Source organism: Apteryx mantelli, chromosome 39 (assembly GCF_036417845.1).
Source record: "Apteryx mantelli isolate bAptMan1 chromosome 39, bAptMan1.hap1, whole genome shotgun sequence".
NCBI lineage: Eukaryota > Metazoa > Chordata > Aves > Apterygiformes > Apterygidae > Apteryx > Apteryx mantelli.
Window position 1 is genome coordinate 127,182 of NC_090016.1, and position 20,265 is coordinate 147,446.

Here is a 20,265-nt window from a genome sequence, read left to right on the forward strand (position 1 = left end):
CGGGGGGGGGTTTGGGGAGGGGGGGGGACCCTGCCCCATAGCGGGACCCTGCCCCATAGCGGGGGGGGGTTTGGGGAGGGGGATACCCTGCCCCATAGCGGGACCCTGCCCCATAGCGGGGTTATGGCTCTGCCCTATGGTGGGGGGCGGGGCTGGGGGCGGCTATAGCCCCGCCCCCACACGTGGCCCCGCCCCCGCGCGTGGCCCCGCCCCCGGGCACAGGCGGAGCCGGGGGGGGTGGTTACAGCTCTGCCCTGTGGCAGGGGGGCGGGGCCGGGGGCGGCTATAGCCCCGCCCCACGCGTGGCCACGCCCCCACGTGTGTGGCCCCGCCCCCCGGGCACAGGCGGAGCTGGCTGTGGTGGTGGGTGGTTACGGCTCTGCCCTGTGCGCAGGGGGGGCGGGGCCTGGGGCGGCTTTGGCCCCGCCCCCAGGCGTTTAGCCCCGCCCCCACGCGTGACCCCGCCCCCCGGCGCAGGCGGAGCTAGGTGGTGGTGGGGCGTAGTTATGCCTCTGCTCCATGGTGTGGGCGGGGCCGGGGGCGGTTATGGCCCCGCCCCCCTGCGTGTAGCCCCGCCCCCCACGCGTTTGGCCCCGCCCCCCCCCCGGGCGCAGGTGGAGCTGCCCGAGGTGACGCCGCGGGAGCTGGAGCTGCTGGTCGAGGCCGAGGCCGAGCTGCTGCCGCCCGGTGCGGCCGGGGGGGGGGGACGCTATGGGGCAGAGAGGGGGCCGCTATGGGGCTGCTATGGGGCTGGGGGGGCTGCTATGGGGCTGCTATGGGGCTGGGAGGGGGCTGCTATGGGGCTGCTATGGGGCTGGGGGGGCTGCTATGGGGCTGCTATGGGGCTGGGAGGGGGCTGCTATGGGGCTGCTATGGGGCTGGGGGGGCTGCTATGGGGCTGCTATGGGGCTGGGGGGGCCGCTATGGGGCTGCTATGGGGCTGGGGGGGCTGCTATGGGGCTGCTATGGGGCTGGGAGGGGGCTGCTATGGGGCTGCTATGGGGCTGGGGGGTGCTATAGGGCTGGGGAGGGGGCTGCTATGGGACAGGGAGGAGCCGCTATGGGCTGGGGGGGCTGCTATGGGGCTGCTATGGGGCTGGGAGGCTGCTATGGGGCTGGGGGGCTGCTATGGGGCTGCTATGGGGTTGGGAGGCTGCTATGGGGCTGCTATGGGGCTGCTGTGGGGCAGGGAGGGGGCCGCTATGGGGCTGCTATGGGGTTGGGGGGGCTGCTATGGGGCTGCTATGGGGCTGCTGTGGGGCTGCTGTGGGGCAGGGAGGGGCCGCTATGGGGCTGCTATGGGGTTGGGGGGGCTGCTATGGGGCTGGGGGGGGCTGCTATGGGGCTGGGAGGGGGCTGCTATGGGGCTGGGGGGGCCGCTATGGGCTGCTATGGGGCTGGGGGGGAACTTGGGGGGCAGGAGGGGGCTGCTATGGGGCAGGGAGGGGCTGCTATGGGGCTGCTATGGGGTTGGGGGGCGCCATGGGGCTGGGGAGGGGGCTGCTATGGGGCTGCTATGGGGCAGGGAGGGGGCTGCTATGGGGCTGCTATGGGGTTGGGGGGGGCTATGGGGCAGGGGGACCGCTATGGGGCTGGGCTCTATGGGGCAGGGAGGGGGCTGCTATGGGGCTGAGGGGCTGCTATGGGGCAGGGAGGGGGCTGGAGAGCCAGGGGAGCACTTGGGGGGCAGGGAGGGCGCTGGGGGCTGGGGTGGGCACTTAGGGGGCAGGGGGACTTGGGGGGCACTTATGGGGCTGGGGGGCACTTGGGGGCTGGGGGGACTTATGGGGCTGGGGGGACTTATGGGGCTGGGGGGGACGTTTGAGGGGCAGGGCGACTTGGGGGGGCACTTATGGGGCGGGGGGGGGCACTTGGGGGTCCGGGGGGGGCACTTGGGGGTCGCAGCCCCCCCCCCCCCCAGCACAGCCGCCCGGCCCACAGTGGAGGAGGTTCCCGAGGAGGTGGCGCCGCCCCCGCCCCCCGGTGAGCGCTTGGGGGGCAGCGGGGGGGCACTTGGGGGGCAGGGGGGGGCCGTGGGGCGGGGGGGGGCCGTGGGGCAGCCCCTGAGCCCCCGTCTCTGCCCCCCAAGTGCCGAGGCCCCCGGTGGAGCCCGTCCTCCCCCCGCCGCCCCCCGAGGTACGTGTGGGGCAGGGAGACGTGTGGGGCAGGGAGACATGTGGGGCAGGGAGATGTGGGGCAGGGAGACGTGTGGGGCTGGGATGTGTGGGGCAGGAGCAGACATGTGGGGCAGGGGCACGTGTGGGGCAGGCAGATGTGGGGCAGGGAGACATGTGGGGCTGGGAAACGTGTGGGTCAGGGAGACGTGTGGGGCAGGGACGTGTGGGGCAGGGAGATGTGGGGCAGGGGGATGTGTGGGGCAGGGACGTATGGGGCAGAGGAAGACATGTGGGGCAGGAGCAGATGTGGGGCAGGGGCACGTGTGGGGCAGATGTGTGGGGCAGGGAGATGTGTGGGGCAGGGACGTGTGGGGCAGGGGGACGTGTGGGGCAGGGAGATGTGTGGGGCAGGAGCAGATGTGTGGGGCAGGGGGGAATGTGTGGGGCGGGGAGACGTATGGGGCAGGGACGTGGAGCGGGGGGGACATGTGGGGTTGGGGGATGTGTGGGGCAGGGATGTGTGGGGCAGGGATATGCGGGGCAGGGGAACATGTGGGGCAGGAGCACATGGGCAGGTGGCAGGGGCAGACGTGGGGCAGGGGGGACATATGGGGCAGGGATGTGTGGGGCAGGGGGGGATGTGTGGGGCAGGAGCAGATGTGTGGGGCAGGGGCGTGTGGGGAAGGGGGACGTGTGGGGCAGGGGGGGGGACGTGTGGGGCAGGCAGATGCGGGGCAGGAGCAGACGTGTGGGGCAGGGGCGTGTGGGGAAGGGGGACGTGTGGGGCAGGGGGGGGACGTGTGGGGCAGGCAGATGCGGGGCAGGAGCAGACGTGTGGGGCAGGCAGATGTGGGGCAGGGAGGGACGTGTGGGGCAGGAGCAGATGTGTGGGGCAGGGGCGTGTGGGGAAGGGGGACGTGTGGGGCAGGGGGGGGACGTGTGGGGCAGGCAGATGTGGGGCAGGAGCAGACGTGTGGGGCAGGAGCAGACGTGTGGGGCAGGGGCGTGTGGGGCAGGGGGGGACGTGTGGGGCAGGCAGATGCGGGGCAGGAGCAGACGTGTGGGGCGGGCGCAGGTGCCCCCCCCCCGCCGCCGCCGCCCCCCCCCTCGACCTCCAGCCCCAGCTGCCGCCCGAGACGCTGCGAGCGCAACTGCTGCAGCCCCAGGCCCACTGCCGCCCCCCGGTGAGCGAGGGGCCCAGGCGTCCGGGCAGCGAGGGGCCCAGGCGTCCGGGCAGCGAGGGGCCCCGGCGTCCGCGGGAGCGAGGGGCCCAGGCGTCCGGGGGGAGAGGGGCCCCGGCGTCCGGGCAGCGAGGGGCCCAGGCGTCCGGGTGAAGGGGCCCAGGCGTCCGGGGGGAGAGGGGCCCCGGCATCCGGGAAGGAAGGGGCCCAGGCGTCCGGGGAGCGAGGGGCCCAGGCGTCCGGGGGGAGAGGGGCCCAGGTGTCCGGGAAGGAAGGGGCCCAGGCGTCCGGGGAGCGAGGGGCCCCGGCGTCCGGGGAGCGAGGGGCCCAGGCGTCCGGGAGAGGGAGGGGCCCAGGCGTCCGGGAGAGGGAGGGGCCCAGGCGTCCGGGCAGGGAGGGGCCCAGGCGTCCGGGAGAGGGGCCCAGGCGTCCGGGAAGGAAGGGGCCCCGGCGTCCGGGAGCGAGGGGCCCCGGCGTCCGGGGAGCGAGGGGCCCAGGCGTCCGGGGAGTGAGGGGCCCCGGCGTCCGGGTGAAGGGGCCCAGGCGTCCGGGAAGGAAGGGGCCCCGGCGTCCGGGAGTGAGGGGCCCAGGCGTCCGGGGGGAGAGGGGCCCCGGCGTCCGGGCAGCGAGGGGCCCCGGCGTCCGGGAGAGGGACCCAGGCGTCCGGGGAGCGAGGGGCCCCGGCGTCCGGGAGCGAGGGGCCCAGGCGTCCGGGCAGAGAGGGGCCCAGGCGTCCGGGGAGCGAGGGGCCCAGGCATCCGGGCAGCGAGGGGCCCAGGTGTCCGGGAAAAGGGGCCCAGGCGTCCGGGGGGGAGCGAGGGGCCCAGGCGTCCGGGGGGAGAGGGGCCCAGGCGTCCGGGGGGAGAGGGGCCCCGGCGTCCGGGCAGCGAGGGGCCCCGGCGTCCGGGAGCGAGGGGCCCAGGCGTCCGGGGAGCGAGGGGCCCAGGCGTCCGGGTGAAGGGGCCCAGGCGTCCGGGCAGGGAGGGGCCCCGGCGTCCGGGGAAGGGGCCCAGGCGTCCGGGGGGAGAGAGGCCCAGGCGTCCAGGGAAGGGGCCCAGGCGTCCGGGCAGGGAGGGGCCCAGGCGTCCGGGAAAAGGGGCCCAGGCGTCCGGGCAGCGAGGGGCCCAGGCGTCCGGGGAGCGAGGGGCCCAGGCGTCCGGGGGGAGAGGGGCCCAGGCGTCCGGGCAGGGAGGGGCCCCGGCGTCCGGGGGGAGAGGGGCCCAGGCGTCCGGGGGAAGGGGCCCAGGCGTCCGGGAAGGAAGGGGCCCAGGCGTCCGGGGAGCGAGGGGCCCCGGCGTCCGGGAGAGGGACCCAGGCGTCCGGGGAGCGAGGGGCCCCGGCGTCCGGGAGCGAGGGGCCCAGGCGTCCGGGCAGAGAGGGGCCCAGGCGTCCGGGGAGCGAGGGGCCCAGGCATCCGGGCAGCGAGGGGCCCAGGTGTCCGGGAAAAGGGGCCCAGGCGTCCGGGGAGCGAGGGGCCCAGGCGTCCGGGGGGAGAGGGGCCCAGGCGTCCGGGGGGAGAGGGGCCCCGGCGTCCGGGCAGCGAGGGGCCCCGGCGTCCGGGAGCGAGGGGCCCAGGCGTCCGGGGAGCGAGGGGCCCAGGCGTCCGGGTGAAGGGGCCCAGGCGTCCGGGCAGGGAGGGGCCCCGGCGTCCGGGGAAGGGGCCCAGGCGTCCGGGGGGAGAGAGGCCCAGGCGTCCAGGGAAGGGGCCCAGGCGTCCGGGCAGGGAGGGGCCCAGGCGTCCGGGAAAAGGGGCCCAGGCGTCCGGGCAGCGAGGGGCCCAGGCGTCCGGGGAGCGAGGGGCCCAGGCGTCCGGGGGGAGAGGGGCCCAGGCGTCCGGGCAGGGAGGGGCCCCGGCGTCCGGGGGGAGAGGGGCCCAGGCGTCCGGGGAAGGGGCCCAGGCGTCCGGGAAGGAAGGGGCCCAGGCGTCCGGGGAGCGAGGGGCCCAGGCATCCGGGGAGCGAGGGGCCCAGGCGTCCGGGAAGGGGCCCAGGCGTCCGGGAGCGAGGGGCCCCGGCGTCCGGGGAAGGGGCCCAGGCGTCCGGGCAGGGAGGGGCCCAGGCGTCCGGGAGGGGCCCAGGCGTCCGGGGAGCGAGGGGCCCAGGCGTCCGGGGGGAGAGGGGCCCAGGCGTCCGGGCAGCGAGGGGCCCCGGCGTCCGGGAGCGAGGGGCCCAGGCGTCCGGGGAGCGAGGGGCCCAGGCGTCCGGGTGAAGGGGCCCAGGCGTCCGGGCAGGGAGGGGCCCCGGCGTCCGGGGAAGGGGCCCAGGCGTCCGGGGGGAGAGAGGCCCAGGCGTCCAGGGAAGGGGCCCAGGCGTCCGGGCAGGGAGGGGCCCAGGCGTCCGGGAAAAGGGGCCCAGGCGTCCGGGCAGCGAGGGGCCCAGGCGTCCGGGGAGCGAGGGGCCCAGGCGTCCGGGCAGCGAGGGGCCCAGGCGTCCGGGCAGCGAGGGGCCCCGGCGTCCGGGAGGGGCCCAGGCGTCCGGGGAGCGAGGGGCCCAGGCGTCCGGGAGAGGGGCCCAGGCGTCCGGGGAGCGAGGGGCCCCGGCGTCCGGGGAGCGAGGGGCCCAGGCGTCCGGGCAGGGAGGGGCCCCAGCGTCCGGGAAAAGGGGGCCCCGGCGTCCGGGGGGAGAGGGGCCCAGGCGTCCGGGGAGCGAGGGGCCCCGGCGTCCGGGAGCGAGGGGCCCAGGCGTCCGGGCAGAGAGGGGCCCAGGCGTCCGGGGAGCGAGGGGCCCAGGCATCCGGGCAGCGAGGGGCCCAGGTGTCCGGGAAAAGGGGCCCAGGCGTCCGGGGAGCGAGGGGCCCAGGCGTCCGGGAGGGGCCCAGGCGTCCGGGCAGCGAGGGGCCCCGGCGTCCGGGGGGAGAGGGGCCCAGGCGTCCGGGGACCGAGGGGCCCAGGCGTCCGGGGGGAGAGGGGCCCAGGCGTCCGGGGGGAGAGGGGCCCCGGCGTCCGGGCAGCGAGGGGCCCCGGCGTCCGGGAGCGAGGGGCCCAGGCGTCCGGGCAGGGAGGGGCCCCGGCGTCCGGGGAAGGGGCCCAGGCGTCCGGGGGGAGAGAGGCCCAGGCGTCCAGGGAAGGGGCCCAGGCGTCCGGGCAGGGAGGGGCCCAGGCGTCCGGGAAAAGGGGCCCAGGCGTCCGGGCAGCGAGGGGCCCAGGCGTCCGGGGAGCGAGGGGCCCAGGCGTCCGGGCAGCGAGGGGCCCCGGCGTCCGGGAGGGGCCCAGGCGTCCGGGGAGCGAGGGGCCCAGGCGTCCGGGAGAGGGGCCCAGGCGTCCGGGGAGCGAGGGGCCCCGGCGTCCGGGGAGCGAGGGGCCCAGGCGTCCGGGCAGGGAGGGGCCCCGGCGTCCGGGGAGCGAGGGGCCCCAGCGTCCGGGAAAAGGGGGCCCCGGCGTCCGGGGAGAGAGGGGCCCAGGCGTCCGGGGAGCGAGGGGCCCCGGCGTCCGGGAGCGAGGGGCCCAGGCGTCCGGGCAGAGAGGGGCCCAGGCGTCCGGGGAGCGAGGGGCCCAGGCGTCCGGGCAGCGAGGGGCCCAGGTGTCCGGGAAAAGGGGCCCAGGCGTCCGGGGAGCGAGGGGCCCAGGCGTCCGGGAGGGGCCCAGGCGTCCGGGGAGCGAGGGGCCCCGGCGTCCGGGCAGCGAGGGGCCCAGGCGTCCGGGAAAAGGGGCCCAGGCGTCCGGGGAGCGAGGGGCCCCGGCGTCCGGGAAAAGGGGCCCAGGTGTCCGGGAGGGGCCCAGGCGTCTGAGAAGAGGGGCCCAGGCGTCCGGGAGGGGCCCAGGCGTCCGGGAAAAGGGCCCAGGCGTCCGGGGAAGGGGCCCAGGCGTCCGGGAAAAGGGCCCAGGCATCCAGGGAAGGGGCCCAGGCGTCCGGCTCTGCCCCCCCCAGGTGCTGCTGGAGCCTCCCGCCAAGAGGCGCCGGAGCCCCACGGAGCTGCTGCGAGCCCCGACCTGCGGTGAGCAGGGGCCCAGGCGTCCGGGGAAGGGGCCCAGGCGTCCGGCCCCACTCACCCTCCCCCCCCCCAGGTTGGCTCCCCCCCGATCTGGAGCCTCTGTGGAGCCGCTGCGCCCGCCCGGGACCCCCGGCCCCCCCGCCCCCCCCGGAGATCCCCAGCGAGGTCGAGGTGAGGGCCCAGGCATCCGGGAAAAGGGCCCAGGCGTCCGGGTGAAGGGGCCCAGGCGTCCGGGAAAGGGGCCCAGGCGTCCGGGGAAAGGGGCCCAGGCGTCCAGGAAAGGGGCCCAGGCGTCCGGAAAGGGGCCCAGGCGTCCAGGGAAGGGGCCCAGGAGTCCGGGAAAGGGGCCCAGGCGTCCGGAAAGGGGCCCAGGCGTCCGGGGAAGGGGCCCAGGAGTCCGGGAAAGGGGCCCAGGAGTCCGGGAAAGGGACCCAGGCATCCGGGAAAGGGGCCCAGGCGTCCGGAAAGGGGCCCAGGCGTCCGGGAAAAGGGGCCCAGGAGTCCGGGAAGGGGCCCAGGCGTCCGGGAAGGGGCCCAGGTGTCCGGGAAGGGGCCCAGGCGTCCGGGAAGGGGCCCAGGCGTCCGGGAAAGGGGCCCAGGCATCCAGGGGAGGGGCCCAGGTGTCCGGGGAAGGGGCCCAGGTGTCTGGGAAGGGGCCCAGGCGTCCGGGAAAGGGACCCAGGCGTCCGGGAAGGGACCCAGGCGTCCGGCCCCCCCCCAGGTGCCGCGCGAGGCGCTGGAGCCCAGCATCCCGGCCCTGCCCATCTCGGGTGAGTGACCCCAGCGGCGCCGTGGGGCAGTTGTGGGTCCTGTGGGGCAGTTAGGGGTCAATTGAGGTCTCCATGGGGCAGTTGTGGGCCGCTGTGGGGTGCTTGTCGGTGCCGTGGGGCAGTCGTCGGGCGGTTTGGGGTGGCTGTGGGTCCCGTGGGGCAGTTGTGGGGTCCCGTGGGGCAGTTGCCAGTCACCATGGGGCAGTTGTGGGGCGGTCTGGGGTGGCTGTGGGTCCCGTGGGGCAGATGTGGGGTGGTTGTGGGTCACCATGGGGCACCAGTGGGGCAGTCGCAGGTGCTGCGGGGTGGCTGGGTGTCGCCGTGGGGCGGCTGTGGGGCACTGTAGGGTGGTTGGGGGGCAGTTGTGGGTCCCATGGGGCAGCTATGGGTCACTGTGGGGCAGTTGGGGGAGGCTGTGGGTCGCCGTGGGGCAGTTGCAGTCACCATGGGGCAGTTGGGGGGCGGCTGTGGGTCACTGTAGGGTGGTTGTGGGGCAGTTGTGGGTCCCATGGGGTGGCTGTGGGTTGCCGTGGGGCAGCTGTGGGTCCAATGGGGCAGTTGTGAGTCACTGTGGGGCAGCTGCGGTTGCTGTGGGGCAGTTGGGGGGTGGCTGTGGGTCGCCATGGGGCAGCTGTGGGGCAGTTGTGGGTCGCCGTGGGGCAGCAGCGGCTTCTCCCCAGAGATTTCCCTGGAGGTGCCGGAGGAGGAGCTGCGACCCCGACTGCCGCCCCCCGAGGAGCTGCGGTGAGTGGGGACACGCCGGGGGGGGGCGGGGTCACACGTGTGGGGGGCGGGGTCACGCGTGGGGGGCGGGGACACGGCAGTGACTCCGCCCCCCACCCCCCCGCAGCCCCCCGGTTCCTCCCGCCCCCCCGGTGCTGCCCGAGGTGCCGGAGTGGCCTGAACCCGAACTGCCGCCTGCCCCCCCCGCCCCCAGCACGGCCGAGCTGCGCAGGTACCCGGACGCCTGGGCCCCTCTCCCGGACGCCTGGGCCCCTTGACTCGGACGCCTGGGCCCCTCTCCCGGACGCCTGGGCCCTTTCCCCGGACACCTGGGCCCCTTCCCGGACACCTGGGCCCCTTCCCCGGACGCCTGGGCCCCTTCCCCGGACGCCTGGGCCCTTTTCCCAGACACCTGGGTCCCTTCCCCGGATGCCTGGGCCCCTTTCCCGGACGCCTGGGCCCTTTTCCCGGACACCTGGGCCCCTTCCCCGGACACCTGGGCCCCTTCCCCAGACGCCTGGGCCCTTTGACCAGACGCCTGGGCCCCTTCCTGGACGCCTGGGCCCCTTTTCCCGGATGCCTGGGCCCCTTTTCCCGGACGCCTGGGCCCCTTCCCGGACGCCTGGGTCCCTTCCCGGACGCCTGGGCCCCTTTTCCCGGACGCCTGGGCCCTTCTCCCGGACGCCTGGGCCCCTTTCCCGGACACCTGGGTCCCTTCCCCGGACGCCTGGGCCCCTTTTCCCGGATGCCTGGGCCCCTTCCCCAGACGCCTGGGCCCCTTCACCCGGACGCCTGGGCCCCTTTTCCCGGATGCCTGGGCCCCTTCCCCGGACGCCTGGGCCCCTTTTCCCGGATGCCTGGGCCCCTTCCCCGGACACCTGGGCCCCTTCCCCGGACGCCTGGGCCCCTTTTCCCGGACGCCTGGGCCCCTTCACCCGGACGCCTGGGCCCCTCTCCCGGACGCCTGGGCCCCCTTCCCCGGACGCCTGGGCCCCTCTCCCGGACGCCTGGGCCCCTTCCCCGGACGCCTGGGCCCCTTTTCCCGGACGCCTGGGCCCCTTTTCCCGGACGCCTGGGCCCCTTCCCGGACACCTGGGCCCCTTTCCTGGACACCTGGGCCCCTCCCCGGTCGCCTGGGCCCCTTCACCCGGACGCCTGGGCCCCTTCCCCGGACGCCTGGGCCCTTTTCCCGGATGCCTGGGCCCCTCTCCCGGACACCTGGGCCCCTTTCCCGGACACCTGGGCCCCTCCCCGGTCGCCTGGGCCCCTTCACCCGGACGCCTGGGCCCCTTCCCCGGACGCCTGGGCCCTTTTCCCGGATGCCTGGGCCCCTCTCCCGGACACCTGGGCCCCTTTCCCGGACACCTGGGCCCCTTCCCCGGACGCCTGGGTCCCTTCCCCGGACGCCTGGGCCCCTCTCCCGGACGCCTGGGCCCCTTCCCCGGACGCCTGGGCCCCTCTCCCGGACGCCTGGGCCCCTTCCCCGGACGCCTGGGCCCCTTTTCCCCGGACGCCTGGGCCCTTTTCCCGGGACGCCTGGGCCCCTTCCCCGGATGCCTGGGCCCCTTCCCGGACGCCTGGGCCCCTCCCAGATGCCTGGGCCCTTTCCCGGACCCCTGGGCCCTTTTCCCGGACGCCTGGGCCCCTTCCTTCCCGGACGCCTGGGCCCCTTTGCCCGGACGCCTGGGCCCCTTTTCCCGGGCACCTGGGTCCCTTTTCCCGGACGCCTGGGTCCCTTCACCCGGACGCCTGGGCCCCTTTTCCGGACGCCTGGGCCCCTCTCCCGGACGCCTGGGCCCCTCTCGCGCAGGCTGGTGCTGGCCGAGCTGCGGCGCACGGGGGGGACGGATTTTGCTTCGCTGCCTCCTCCCGGCGCCACCCGGATCCTCGTGAGCCGCCTCTTCTCCCTGCTGCTGGGTGAGCCCCGCCCCCCTCGCAGAAGCCCCGCCCCTTGCCCAAGCCCCGCCCCCTCTCTGCCTAAGCCCCGCCCCCCCACACGCGTGTGCTGCCCGCAGAGCTGTGCGGCGCCGGCGTGGTGCGGCTGGAGCAGGCCCGGCCCTACGGCCCCGTCGCCGTGGGGCTCGGCCCCCGCTTCCCCCCCAGCCCCACGGCGGCGGCGGCGCCCTGAGGGGGGGTCCTGCCCCACGGACACGCCAACGACACGCCAACGACACGCCACGGACCTGCCATGGACCTACGGACACGCCACCGGCACGCTACTGACACGGCAATGCCTGCCCCACGGACGCATCGATGTCTGCCCCACGGACACGGCACCGACACGTTACCGACACGCTACCGACACGCCATGGACCTGATATGGACCCACGGACACGCCACAGACACGCCAATGCCTGCCCCACGGACACATCGATGTCTGCCCCACGGACACGCCATGGACACGCCACTGACATGCCATGGACACGCTACCGACATGCCACTGACATGCCATAGACCTGCCACGGACCCACGGACACGTCGATGTCTGCCCCACGGACACACCACCGACACGCTACCGACACGCCATGGACACGGTAACCCCAGCCCCACAGACACACCACAAACACGCCACGGACATGCCACCAACACGCCAGGCCCTGCCCCACGGACACACCAGGAATAGCCCCACGGACAGGCAAGATACAGCCCCACGGAGACGCCACCGACACGCAGTTCCCAGCCCCACGGACACCCCACGGACACACAGTTCCTGGCCCCACAGACACATCAACCCCGGCCCCACGGACACGCAGTTCCCAGCCCCACGGACAGGCAAAATACAGCCCCACGGACACACCAGGCTCGGCCCCACGGCGACCCCTTTATTGCCCCGGCGCCGCGACCTCGCGGTGACGTCACCCGGCGACCACCACCGCCGTCGCCTCAGGGGCCTCCCAGCGACGGGACCGGTTCCTGTTGGCAACAGCGTGACGTCACCGCGGGCCCGACCCCCCCCCCCCCGATGACATCAGTCGTCACCGGGAGGACGAAGGACCCGAACCGGGGAGGGGGACACGGGGGGGGGGTGTCGGGCGCGTCCGGTTGTACCACGAGGGGGGTGGGTTGGGGGTACCCGGCTGTACTTTGGGGGCACAAAGCTGTGCTTCATGGGTGTTTCACAGCCTCTGCCTGTGCTTTGTGGGGGTTTGGGGGCGTCCGGCTGTACTTAGGGGGTGCTGGGGGGGGGGGGGTGTCCGGCTGTATTTTGGAGTCACAGGGCCCTACTTTGGGGTTACTTGGGGGGTGGCCGGCTGTACTTAGGGCTATTTGGGGTGTGTCCAGCTGTACCTAGGGGGCCTGGGGCTGTAGTTTGGGGGTGTCCAAATGTCCTTTGGGGGTATCTGGGGATATCCGACTGTACTCTGGGGGTATCCGGGGCGCACGGCTGTACTGCGGGGGCAGAGGGCTGTACTTTGGGGGTATCCGGGGGCACAGGGCTGTAGTTTGGGGGTGTCCGACTGTATTCTGGGGGTGTCTGGAGGCACGCGGCTGTACTGCGGAGGTATCCGGGGGCACGTGGCTGTACTGCGGGGCCGCGGGGAAGTAGTTTGGGGGTGTCTGGCTGTCCTTTGGGGGTATCTGGGGCGCAGGACTGTAGTTTGGGGGTACGGGGCTGTCCTTTGGGGGTGTCTGACTGTACCGCGTGGGTATCTGGGGGCATGGGGCTGTAGTTTGGGGGTGTCCGGCTGTATTCTGGGGGTGTCTGGGGCACACGGCTCAACTGCAGGGGTATCCGGGGGCACAGGGCTGTAGTTTGGGGGTGTCCGACTGTACTGCGGGGGTATCCAGGGGCACGTGGCTGTACTTTGGGGGTATCTGGGGGTGTGCGGCTGTACTGCGGGGGCGCAGGGCTGTAGTTTGGGGATGTCTGACTGTACTGCAGGGGTGTCTGGGGCACGTGGCTGTACTCTGGGGGTATCTGGGAGCATGCAGCTGTACTGTGAGGGTATCTGGGGGTGCGGGGCTGTAGTTTGGGGGTGTCCGGCTGTACTGCGGGGGTATCTGGGGGCACGCGGCTGTACTGCGGGGGCACGGGGCTGTACTCTGGGGATGTCCGACTGTATTCTGGGGGTGCCTGGGGGCACATGGCTGTACTCTGGGGGTGTCTGGGGGCACACGGCTGTACTGTGGGGGTATCCGGGAGTGCGGAGCTGTAGTTTGGGGGTATCTGGGGGCACGGGGCTGTAGTTTGGGGGTGTCCGGCTGTACTTCGGGAGTATCTGGGGATGTCCAGCTGTGCTTTGGGGGTGTCTGGGGACGTGCGGCTGTACTCTGGGGGCACGGGGCTGTCCTTTGGGGGTGTCCGACTGTACTCTGGGGGTATCCGGGGGGTGCGTGGCTGTACTGCGGGGGTATCCGGGGGTGTCCGGCTGTACTCTGGTGGTGTCTGGGGGCAGGCAGCTCTACTGCAGGAGTATCCGGGGGTGCGCGGCTGTACTGCAGGGGTATTTGGGTGTGCATGGCTGTAGTTTGGGGGCGCGCGGCTGACACTCACCGGCGGGGGGGGGCGCAGGGCGGCGCCGACGCGGGCGGCCGCCTCGGGGGGCAGCCGGGCGAGCGCCTCCCCCGCGGCCCCGGGGCGCCGGGCGGCCACGTCCCGCAGCACCGCCGCCACTGCCGTCCCCAGCCCTGGCCGGGGGTGGGGGGGGGGACACACACACGCCGGCGTCAGTCGCTGCCGCCCGCGCGGGGGTCCCCGGCCCCCCCCGTGCCCCCTTCACCCCCCCAAGCCACCCCGTCACCCCCCGTACCCCCCAAAAGCCACTCTGTCGCCACAAATACCCCCATAAGTACCCCCAAACCACCTTGTCACCCCAACTACACCCCAAATACCCTCGCAAGTACCCCCAAATACCACCCCGTCACCCCAGATACCCCAAAAGCCACTTTATCACCGCCAAATACCCCCAAAACAACCTTGTCACCCCAAATACCCCCAAAAGTACCCCCAAAACCACCCTGTCACCCCAACTACACCCTCAAATATCCCCCAAACCACTCTGTCACCTTACATACACCCCAAATACCCTCTTAAGTACCCCCAAATACCACCTGGTCACCCCAACTACACCCTCAAATACCCCCCAAACCACCCTGTCACCCCACCTACACCCCAAATACCCTCTTAAGTACCCCCAAATACCACCCGGCCACCCCAGATACCCCCAAAAGCCACTTTATCACCGCCAAATACCCCCAAAACAACCTTGTCACCCCAAATACCCTCTTAAGTACACCCCAAACCACCCTGTCACCCCAACTACACCCTTAAATGCCCCCCAAACCACCCTGTCACCCTACCTACACCCCAAATACCCTCTTAAGTACCCCCAAATACCACCCGGTCACCCCAGATACCCCCCAAAAGCCACTCACTCACCCCCAAATACCCCCAAAACAATCTTGTCACCCCAAATACCTTCTTAAGTACCCCCAAATACCACCCTGTCACCCCAAATACCCCCCCAAAACCACCCTGTCACCCTATATACACCCTCAAATACCCCCAAACCACCTCGTCACCCCAAATACCCCTCAAAACCACTCTCTAATCCAAATACCCTTTTAAGTACCCCCAAATACCACCCTGTCACCCCAACTACACCTTCAAATACCCCCAAGCCACCCTGTCCCCCCAAATATTCCCTGAAATACCCCCAAAACCGCCTTTCACCCCAAACACCCCCTCAAATACCTCCCTAAAAACCATCCTGTCACCCCAACTACCCACTCCAATACCCCCAAATACCCCCTGAAAACATTGTCACCCCCCAAATAGCACCTTGTCACCCCCAAATGCTCTCCAAATCCCCCTAAAAACCACCCCGTCACCCCCAAATACACGCTCAAATACCCCCAAATACCACCCTGTCACCCCAATTACCCCCCAAACACCATCTTGTCACCCCAAATACCCCCTGAAAACCACCTTGTTACCCCAATTACCCCCCAAATACCACCCTGTCACCCCAAATACCCCCCCAAACCACCCCCTAACCCCAAACACCCCCTCCAATACCCCCAAACACCATCTTGTCACCCCAAATACCCCCTGAAAACCACCCCGTCACCCCAAATACCCCTCTCGTCACCCCCAACACCCCCTCAGTTACACCCCAACCCCCCCCCCAAAACACCCCCCCCCCCCATTACCGGGGGACAGGCGGGAGGTGCCCACGACGCTGCCGCACACCCGCACCAGGGCGCTCGCATGCTCGGCCAGCTGCGGGGACGGGGTAGGTCACGCACACCCGGGGGGGCAAATACACCCACCGGGGGGCAAATACACCCGCCCGGGGGCAAACACATCCACCCAGGGGCAAATACAGCCGCCCAGGGGCAAATACACCCACCCAGGAGCAAATACACCTGCCCGGGGGCAAATACACCCACCTGGGAGCAAATACACCCGCCCAGGAGCAAATACACCCTATTTTGGGGCAAATAACACCCCACAGGGCAAATACCCCCCCCCCCAGTCTGTCCAGGGACACCCCCAGGACCCCAAATACCCCCCTGGGACCCCCAAATACCCCCCAGGGACGCCCAAATACCCCCTGGAAGCCCCCCAGGGCCCCAAATGCCCCCTCCCCAGGAGCCAAATACCCCCCCCCAGGACCCCAAATGCCCCCCCAGGACCGCAAATACCCCCCCCAAATGCCCCCCTGGGACCCCCCCCCCCCAGGACCCCAATTGCCCCCCAGGGACCCCAAATGCCCCCAGGGACACCCCAAGGATCCCAAATCCCCCCCCAGCCCCCCCCCAAATGCCCCCGGCCCCCCCCGCACCTCCTCGGGGTGGGAGCGGTGCACGGCCACCAGGTACCCAAAAACGGTGGAATCCTCCTCAAAATCCTCGGTGAGGGGCAGCGCCGGCAGCAGCAGCGGCAGCACCTGGGGGGGAGGGACTCTAAATACCCCCCCCGGGGGCAAATAACCCCCCCCCCAGGACCCCTAAATACCCCTTGGGGGCAAATAACCCCCCCCCCCCCAGGACCCCTAAACACCCCCTTGGGGGCAAATAACCCCCCCTCCGGGGATCCCCAAATGCCCCCCCCCCCCGGGGCAAATAACCCCCACCGGGACCCCTAAATACCCCCCAGGGTCCCTTAAATACCCCCCCCCCAGGGGGCAAATAATTCCTCCCTGACCCCCCCCAAATACACCCCCAGGTGGCAAATACCCCCCCCCGACACCTAAATACCCCCCCCCCAGGGTCCCCAAATACCCCTTAGGGGATAAATAACCCCCCCCCCCAGTCCCTCCCCAGTAGCTCCCCAGTTGCCCCCAGGGGGTTCCCAGTCACCTCCAGTGGCTCCCAATTGCCCCCAGTGCTTCCCCATCCCCCCCCCCCCAGTGACTTCCAGTCCCCCCCAATCCCCTCCCAGTCCCCTCCCAGTGCCCCCCAGTGGCTCCCAGTCCCCTCCCAGTCCATCCCAGTGGCTCCCACTCCCCCCCCCAGTGCCCCCCAACCCCCCCCCAGTGACTCCCAGTCCCCTCCCAGTCCCTCCCAGTGGCTCCCAGTCCCTCCCAATCCCCTCCCAGTGACTCTCAGTCCCCTCCCAGTGCCCCCCAGTGATTTCCAATCCCCTCCCAGTGGCTCCCAGTGACTCCCAGTCCCCTCCCAGTGATTTCCAATCCCCTCCCAGTGGCTCCCAGTGGCTCCCAGTGGCTCCCAGTTCCCCCCAATCCCCTCCCAGTGCCTCCCAGTTCCCCCCAATCCCCTCCCAGGGGCTCCCAATACCCCACCCCAGTGACTCCCAGTCCCTCCCAGTCCCTTCCCAGTTCCCCCCAATCCCCTCCCAGTCCCCTCCCAGTGGCTCCCAGTCCCTCCCAGTCCCTTCCCAGTTCCCCCCAATCCCCTCCCAGTCCCCTCCCAGTGACTCCCAGTGGCGCCCAGTCCTTCCCAGTCCCTCCCAGTCCCTTCCCAGTTCCCCCCAATCCCCTCCCAGTTCCCCCCAGTCCCCTCCCAGTTCCCCCCAACCCCCCTCCCAGTCCCCTCCCAGTGGGGTCGGTACCTCGGGGGGGGTCAGCGCGGGCCCCAGCCGGGCCAAGGCTCCGCTCGCGTTGTCCCGCACTCGGCCCGGCCCCTCGCGCCCCAGCGCCGCCCCCAGCAGCCCCCGCACCGCGGGGCGGAGCCTCGGCGCGTCAAGGAAAGGGGGCGGGGCCTCTGCCCGCCGGGGGGGGAGGGGGCGGGGCCTCCCGGTGACGTGCGGGGTGGGGGTGGGGGAGGAGGAACCACGTGGCGCCCAGGGAACCGGGCTGGGGGGCGGGGCCAAGCCGCTGGGGTGGGCGGGGCCTCGGTGCGGGGGGGCGGGGCCGCGGCATGTGGGCGGGGCCACGGTGGAACGTCACTGTGGAGGGGGCGGGGCCGCGGAATGTGGGCGGGGCCGGGGTAGAACGTCACTGTGGAGGGGGTGGGGCTGCAGAATGTGGGCGGGGCCGGGGTAGAACGTCACTGTGGAGGGGGTGGGGCTGCAGAATGTGGGCGGGGCCGGGGTAGAACGTCACTGTGGAGGGGGTGGGGCTGCAGAATGTGGGCGGGGCCGGGGTAGAACGTCACTGTGGAGGGGGTGGGGCTGCAGAATGTGGGCGGGGCCGGGGTAGAACGTTCCCCCCCCCGGGGAGGGGGGCAGAACCGCGGGACAGGGAGGGGGCGGAGCCACGGGATGTGGGCGGGGCCACGGCAGAACGTCCCCGGGAAGGGGGCGGGGCTTCAGAATGTGGGCGGGGCCATGGGCAGAACATATCCGGGGAGGGGGTGGTGCCGAGGAATGTGGGCGGAGCCAGGGTAGAACGTCCCCGCGGAGGGGGCGGGGCTGCGGAATGTGGGCGGGGCCACGGCAGAACGTCCCCGGGAAGGGGGCGGGGCTGCAGAATGTGGGTGGAGCCAGGGTAGAACGTTCCCCTGGGGAGGGGGGCGGAGCCGCGGGACAGGGAGGGGGCGGGGCTGCAGAATGTGGGCGGGGCCACGGTGGAACATCCCGGGAAGGGGGCGGGGTTAAGGCTGGAACGCCCCCGGGAAGGGGGAGGGGCCGCAGAATGTGGGCGTGGCCGCACAGTAGAACACCCCAATGTGGGGGGAGGGGCGGAGCTATAGGAGGGCGGGGCTAAGGGCACGGGGGGGCGGGGCCTCCCCAGGGGACACACCCCCCTCCCACCACTCACTCCCCCCATCGGTGCCCTCCCTCAGTGAGGGGGGCGGAGCTTGAAAGCAGGGGGGCGGAGCCTCCACCCCTGCAGGGAAGGGGGCGTGGCCTCTCCCCCCCAAAAAAGGGAAGGGGGCGTGGCCCCGGAAGGATACGGGCCGAGGGCGGGGCCGGCGGCGGCGGCGAGGACGCCCAGGGCGTAGAGGGCGTTGCTGCGCACCTCGGGGTGGGGGTCGCCGGCGGCGGCCGCGCCCAGGGCGGAGCCCAGGCGGGGCAGGAAGGGGGCCACGGCCCCGCCCAGCGCCCCGCCCACCCGCCCAGCGTGGCCGCCGCCCACGAGCGCTCGCCCACGCTGCACCGGGGCTCCTGCAAGGGGGGGGGGGCGGGGAGAGACAGAGCCGGACGCCTGGGACCCTTCACTCGGACGCCTGGGCCCCTCGCCCGGACACCTGGGTTCCTTCCCCGGACACCTGGGCCCCTCCCCGGATGCCTGGGCCCCTTCCCGGACGCCTGGGCCCCTTTTCCTGGACGCCTGGGCCCCTTCCCCGGACACCTGGGCCCCTTTGCCCGGACACCTGGGCCCCTTCCTGGACGCCTGGGCCCCTTCCCGGACGCCTGGGCCCCTTTGCCCGGACACCTGGGCCCCTTCCCCGGACACCTGGGCCCCTTCCCGGACGCCTGGGCCCCTTCCCGGACGCCTGGGCCCCTTCACCCGGACGCCTGGGTCCCTTCCCGGACACCTGGGCCCCTTCCCCGGACGCCTGGGCCCCTTCCTGGACGCCTGGGCCCATTTTCCCAGACACCTGGGCCCCTTCCCGGACGCCTGGGCCCCTCTCCCGGACGCCTGGGCCCCTTCCCGGACGCCTGGGCCCCTTCCCCGGACGCCTGGGCCCCTTCCCGGACGCCTGGGCCCCTCTCCCGGATGCCTGGGCCCCTTTTCCCAGATGCCTGGGCCCCTTCCTGGACACCTAGGCCCCTTTGCCCGGACGCCTGGGCCCCTTTTCCTGGATGCCTGGGCCCCTTTTCCTGGATGCCTGGGCCCCTTCCCCGGACGCCTGGGCCCCTTTTCCCAGACGCCTGGGTCCCTTTCCCGGACACATGGGTCCCTCCCCGGACGCCTGGGCCCCTTCCCGGACGCCTGGGCCCCTTCCCGGATGCCTGGGCCCCCTACCAGGCGGGCGAGCAGGTGGGGCAGCAGCTCGTCGAGGTGGGGGCCAGGTCCCCCCCCACGGCCTCAGCCAGGGCCACCAGCGCCTCCCCCGCCAGCTCCCGCACTTCCGCCGCCGCCTCCGCCTGCGGGGGAGGGGAGACCTCGGCACCCCCCCGAGACCCCCCGAAATACCCCCGCTACCCCCCCCGCTACCCCACGACCCCCAAATACCCCCCGAACTCCCAGTTATCCCTGAAAACCCCCCAAACTACCCCCTGAAAAACCCCAAAATACCCTTTGAATGCTCCCTAATACTCCTTAAATCCCCCCAAATGCTATTACCCCTGAAACCCCCCAAATACCCTCTAAAAACCCCAAAATACCCTTGAATATCCCTAAAATACCCCCCAAATACTCTCAGCTACCCCCCCAACACCCTTAAGAACATCTCAAATACCCCAAATACCCTATATGACACCTAATACCCACCAAAATATCCACTGAAGACCCCAAAATACCCCCGAGTACCCCCAAATACCCCCCAAATACTCTGAGAAGCCTAACACCCCTAAGAATACCCCAAATACTGCACATTACCCCCCAAATGCCCCAAGTACCCTCTGAATACTCCCTAAATACCCCTGAAATACCGTCTACTACCCAACACCCCTAAGAACACCCCAAATACCCCAAATTATCCCTAAAACCCCCTATATGCTCTCTGAAGATCCCCAAATACCCCCGAGTACCCCCCAAAATACCCTCAGATACCCCCCAACACCCCTAGGAACACCCCAAAAATCCCATATTACCCCTAAACCTCCCCAAAATGCACTGTGAAAACTCCAAAATACCCCCAAGTACCCCCCAAATACCCTTAGATACCCCCAATACCCCTAGAAACACCCCAAATACCCATATTATCCCTGGAAACACCCAAACACCCTCTGAAGGCCCCCAAATACCCCTAAATACCCCCAAATACCCCCAAAATACCCTCAGATACTCCCCAACACCCCCAAGAACACCCCAAATACCCCATATTATCCCTGAAAACACCCAAATACCCTCTGAAGGTCCCCAAATATCCGAGTACCCCAGAAATACCCCCAAATACCCTCAGATACCCCCCAACACCCCAAGAACACCCCAAATACCCAACACCCCCACGAACACCCCGAGTACCCCATATCACCCCCAAAGCCCCCCAAACACCCCTGAAACCCCCCTAAATGCCCCCAATACC

The 20,265-nt window shown here is 71.6% G+C and overlaps 2 protein-coding genes and 1 long non-coding RNA gene across 3 annotated transcripts; 1 reads left to right on the forward strand and 2 right to left on the reverse strand.

The window, feature by feature from the left end:
* The first annotated feature begins 506 nt into the window (after window positions 1–506).
* Window positions 507–10,850, forward strand: REC8 (REC8 meiotic recombination protein). The gene is made up of 8 exons (XM_067314958.1): window positions 507–687; window positions 3,193–3,301; window positions 7,165–7,231; window positions 7,950–7,998; window positions 8,679–8,742; window positions 8,849–8,953; window positions 10,532–10,638; window positions 10,737–10,850. Exons 1-8 carry the CDS (start codon window positions 507–509, stop codon window positions 10,847–10,849), a joined length of 795 nt encoding a protein of 264 aa, XP_067171059.1. The 3' UTR covers window position 10,850.
* A 665-nt stretch (window positions 10,851–11,515) lies between these two features.
* Window positions 11,516–13,350, reverse strand: LOC136995184 (uncharacterized). The gene is made up of 2 exons (XR_010886782.1): window positions 13,217–13,350; window positions 11,516–11,634 (listed from the first exon to the last, which is right to left on the reverse strand). It is a non-coding gene; the product is annotated as an uncharacterized lncRNA (long non-coding RNA).
* Window positions 13,351–14,320: 970 nt separating this feature from the next.
* LOC136995162 (importin-4-like) lies at window positions 14,321–20,209 on the reverse strand. Its single transcript, XM_067314959.1, has 7 exons — window positions 20,205–20,209; window positions 19,041–19,180; window positions 18,025–18,235; window positions 16,739–16,859; window positions 15,510–15,614; window positions 14,875–14,944; window positions 14,321–14,367 (listed from the first exon to the last, which is right to left on the reverse strand). The coding sequence occupies exons 1-7, from the start codon at window positions 20,207–20,209 to the stop codon at window positions 14,321–14,323; spliced, it is 699 nt and encodes a 232-aa protein (XP_067171060.1).
* Window positions 20,210–20,265: the final 56 nt, after the last annotated feature.

Excerpts from the sequence above, each read along its gene's own strand:
- REC8 (XM_067314958.1), top strand. The coding sequence starts at position 507 with ATGCCTCTGCTCCATGGTGTGGGCGGGGCCGGGGGCGGTTATGGCCCC. Across the intron at positions 3,302-7,164 it reads AGGCCCACTGCCGCCCCCCG|GTGCTGCTGGAGCCTCCCGC; the intron begins GTGAGCGAGGGG and ends TGCCCCCCCCAG. Across the intron at positions 8,743-8,848 it reads CCGCCCCCCGAGGAGCTGCG|CCCCCCGGTTCCTCCCGCCC; the intron begins GTGAGTGGGGAC and ends ACCCCCCCGCAG.
- LOC136995162 (XM_067314959.1), bottom strand. Across the intron at positions 16,860-18,024 it reads GCCGGCCCCGCCCTCGGCCC|GCTCCGCCCCGCGGTGCGGG; the intron begins GTATCCTTCCGG and ends TGACGCGCCGAG. Across the intron at positions 14,945-15,509 it reads ACCGCTCCCACCCCGAGGAG|CTGGCCGAGCATGCGAGCGC; the intron begins GTGCGGGGGGGG and ends CCGTCCCCGCAG.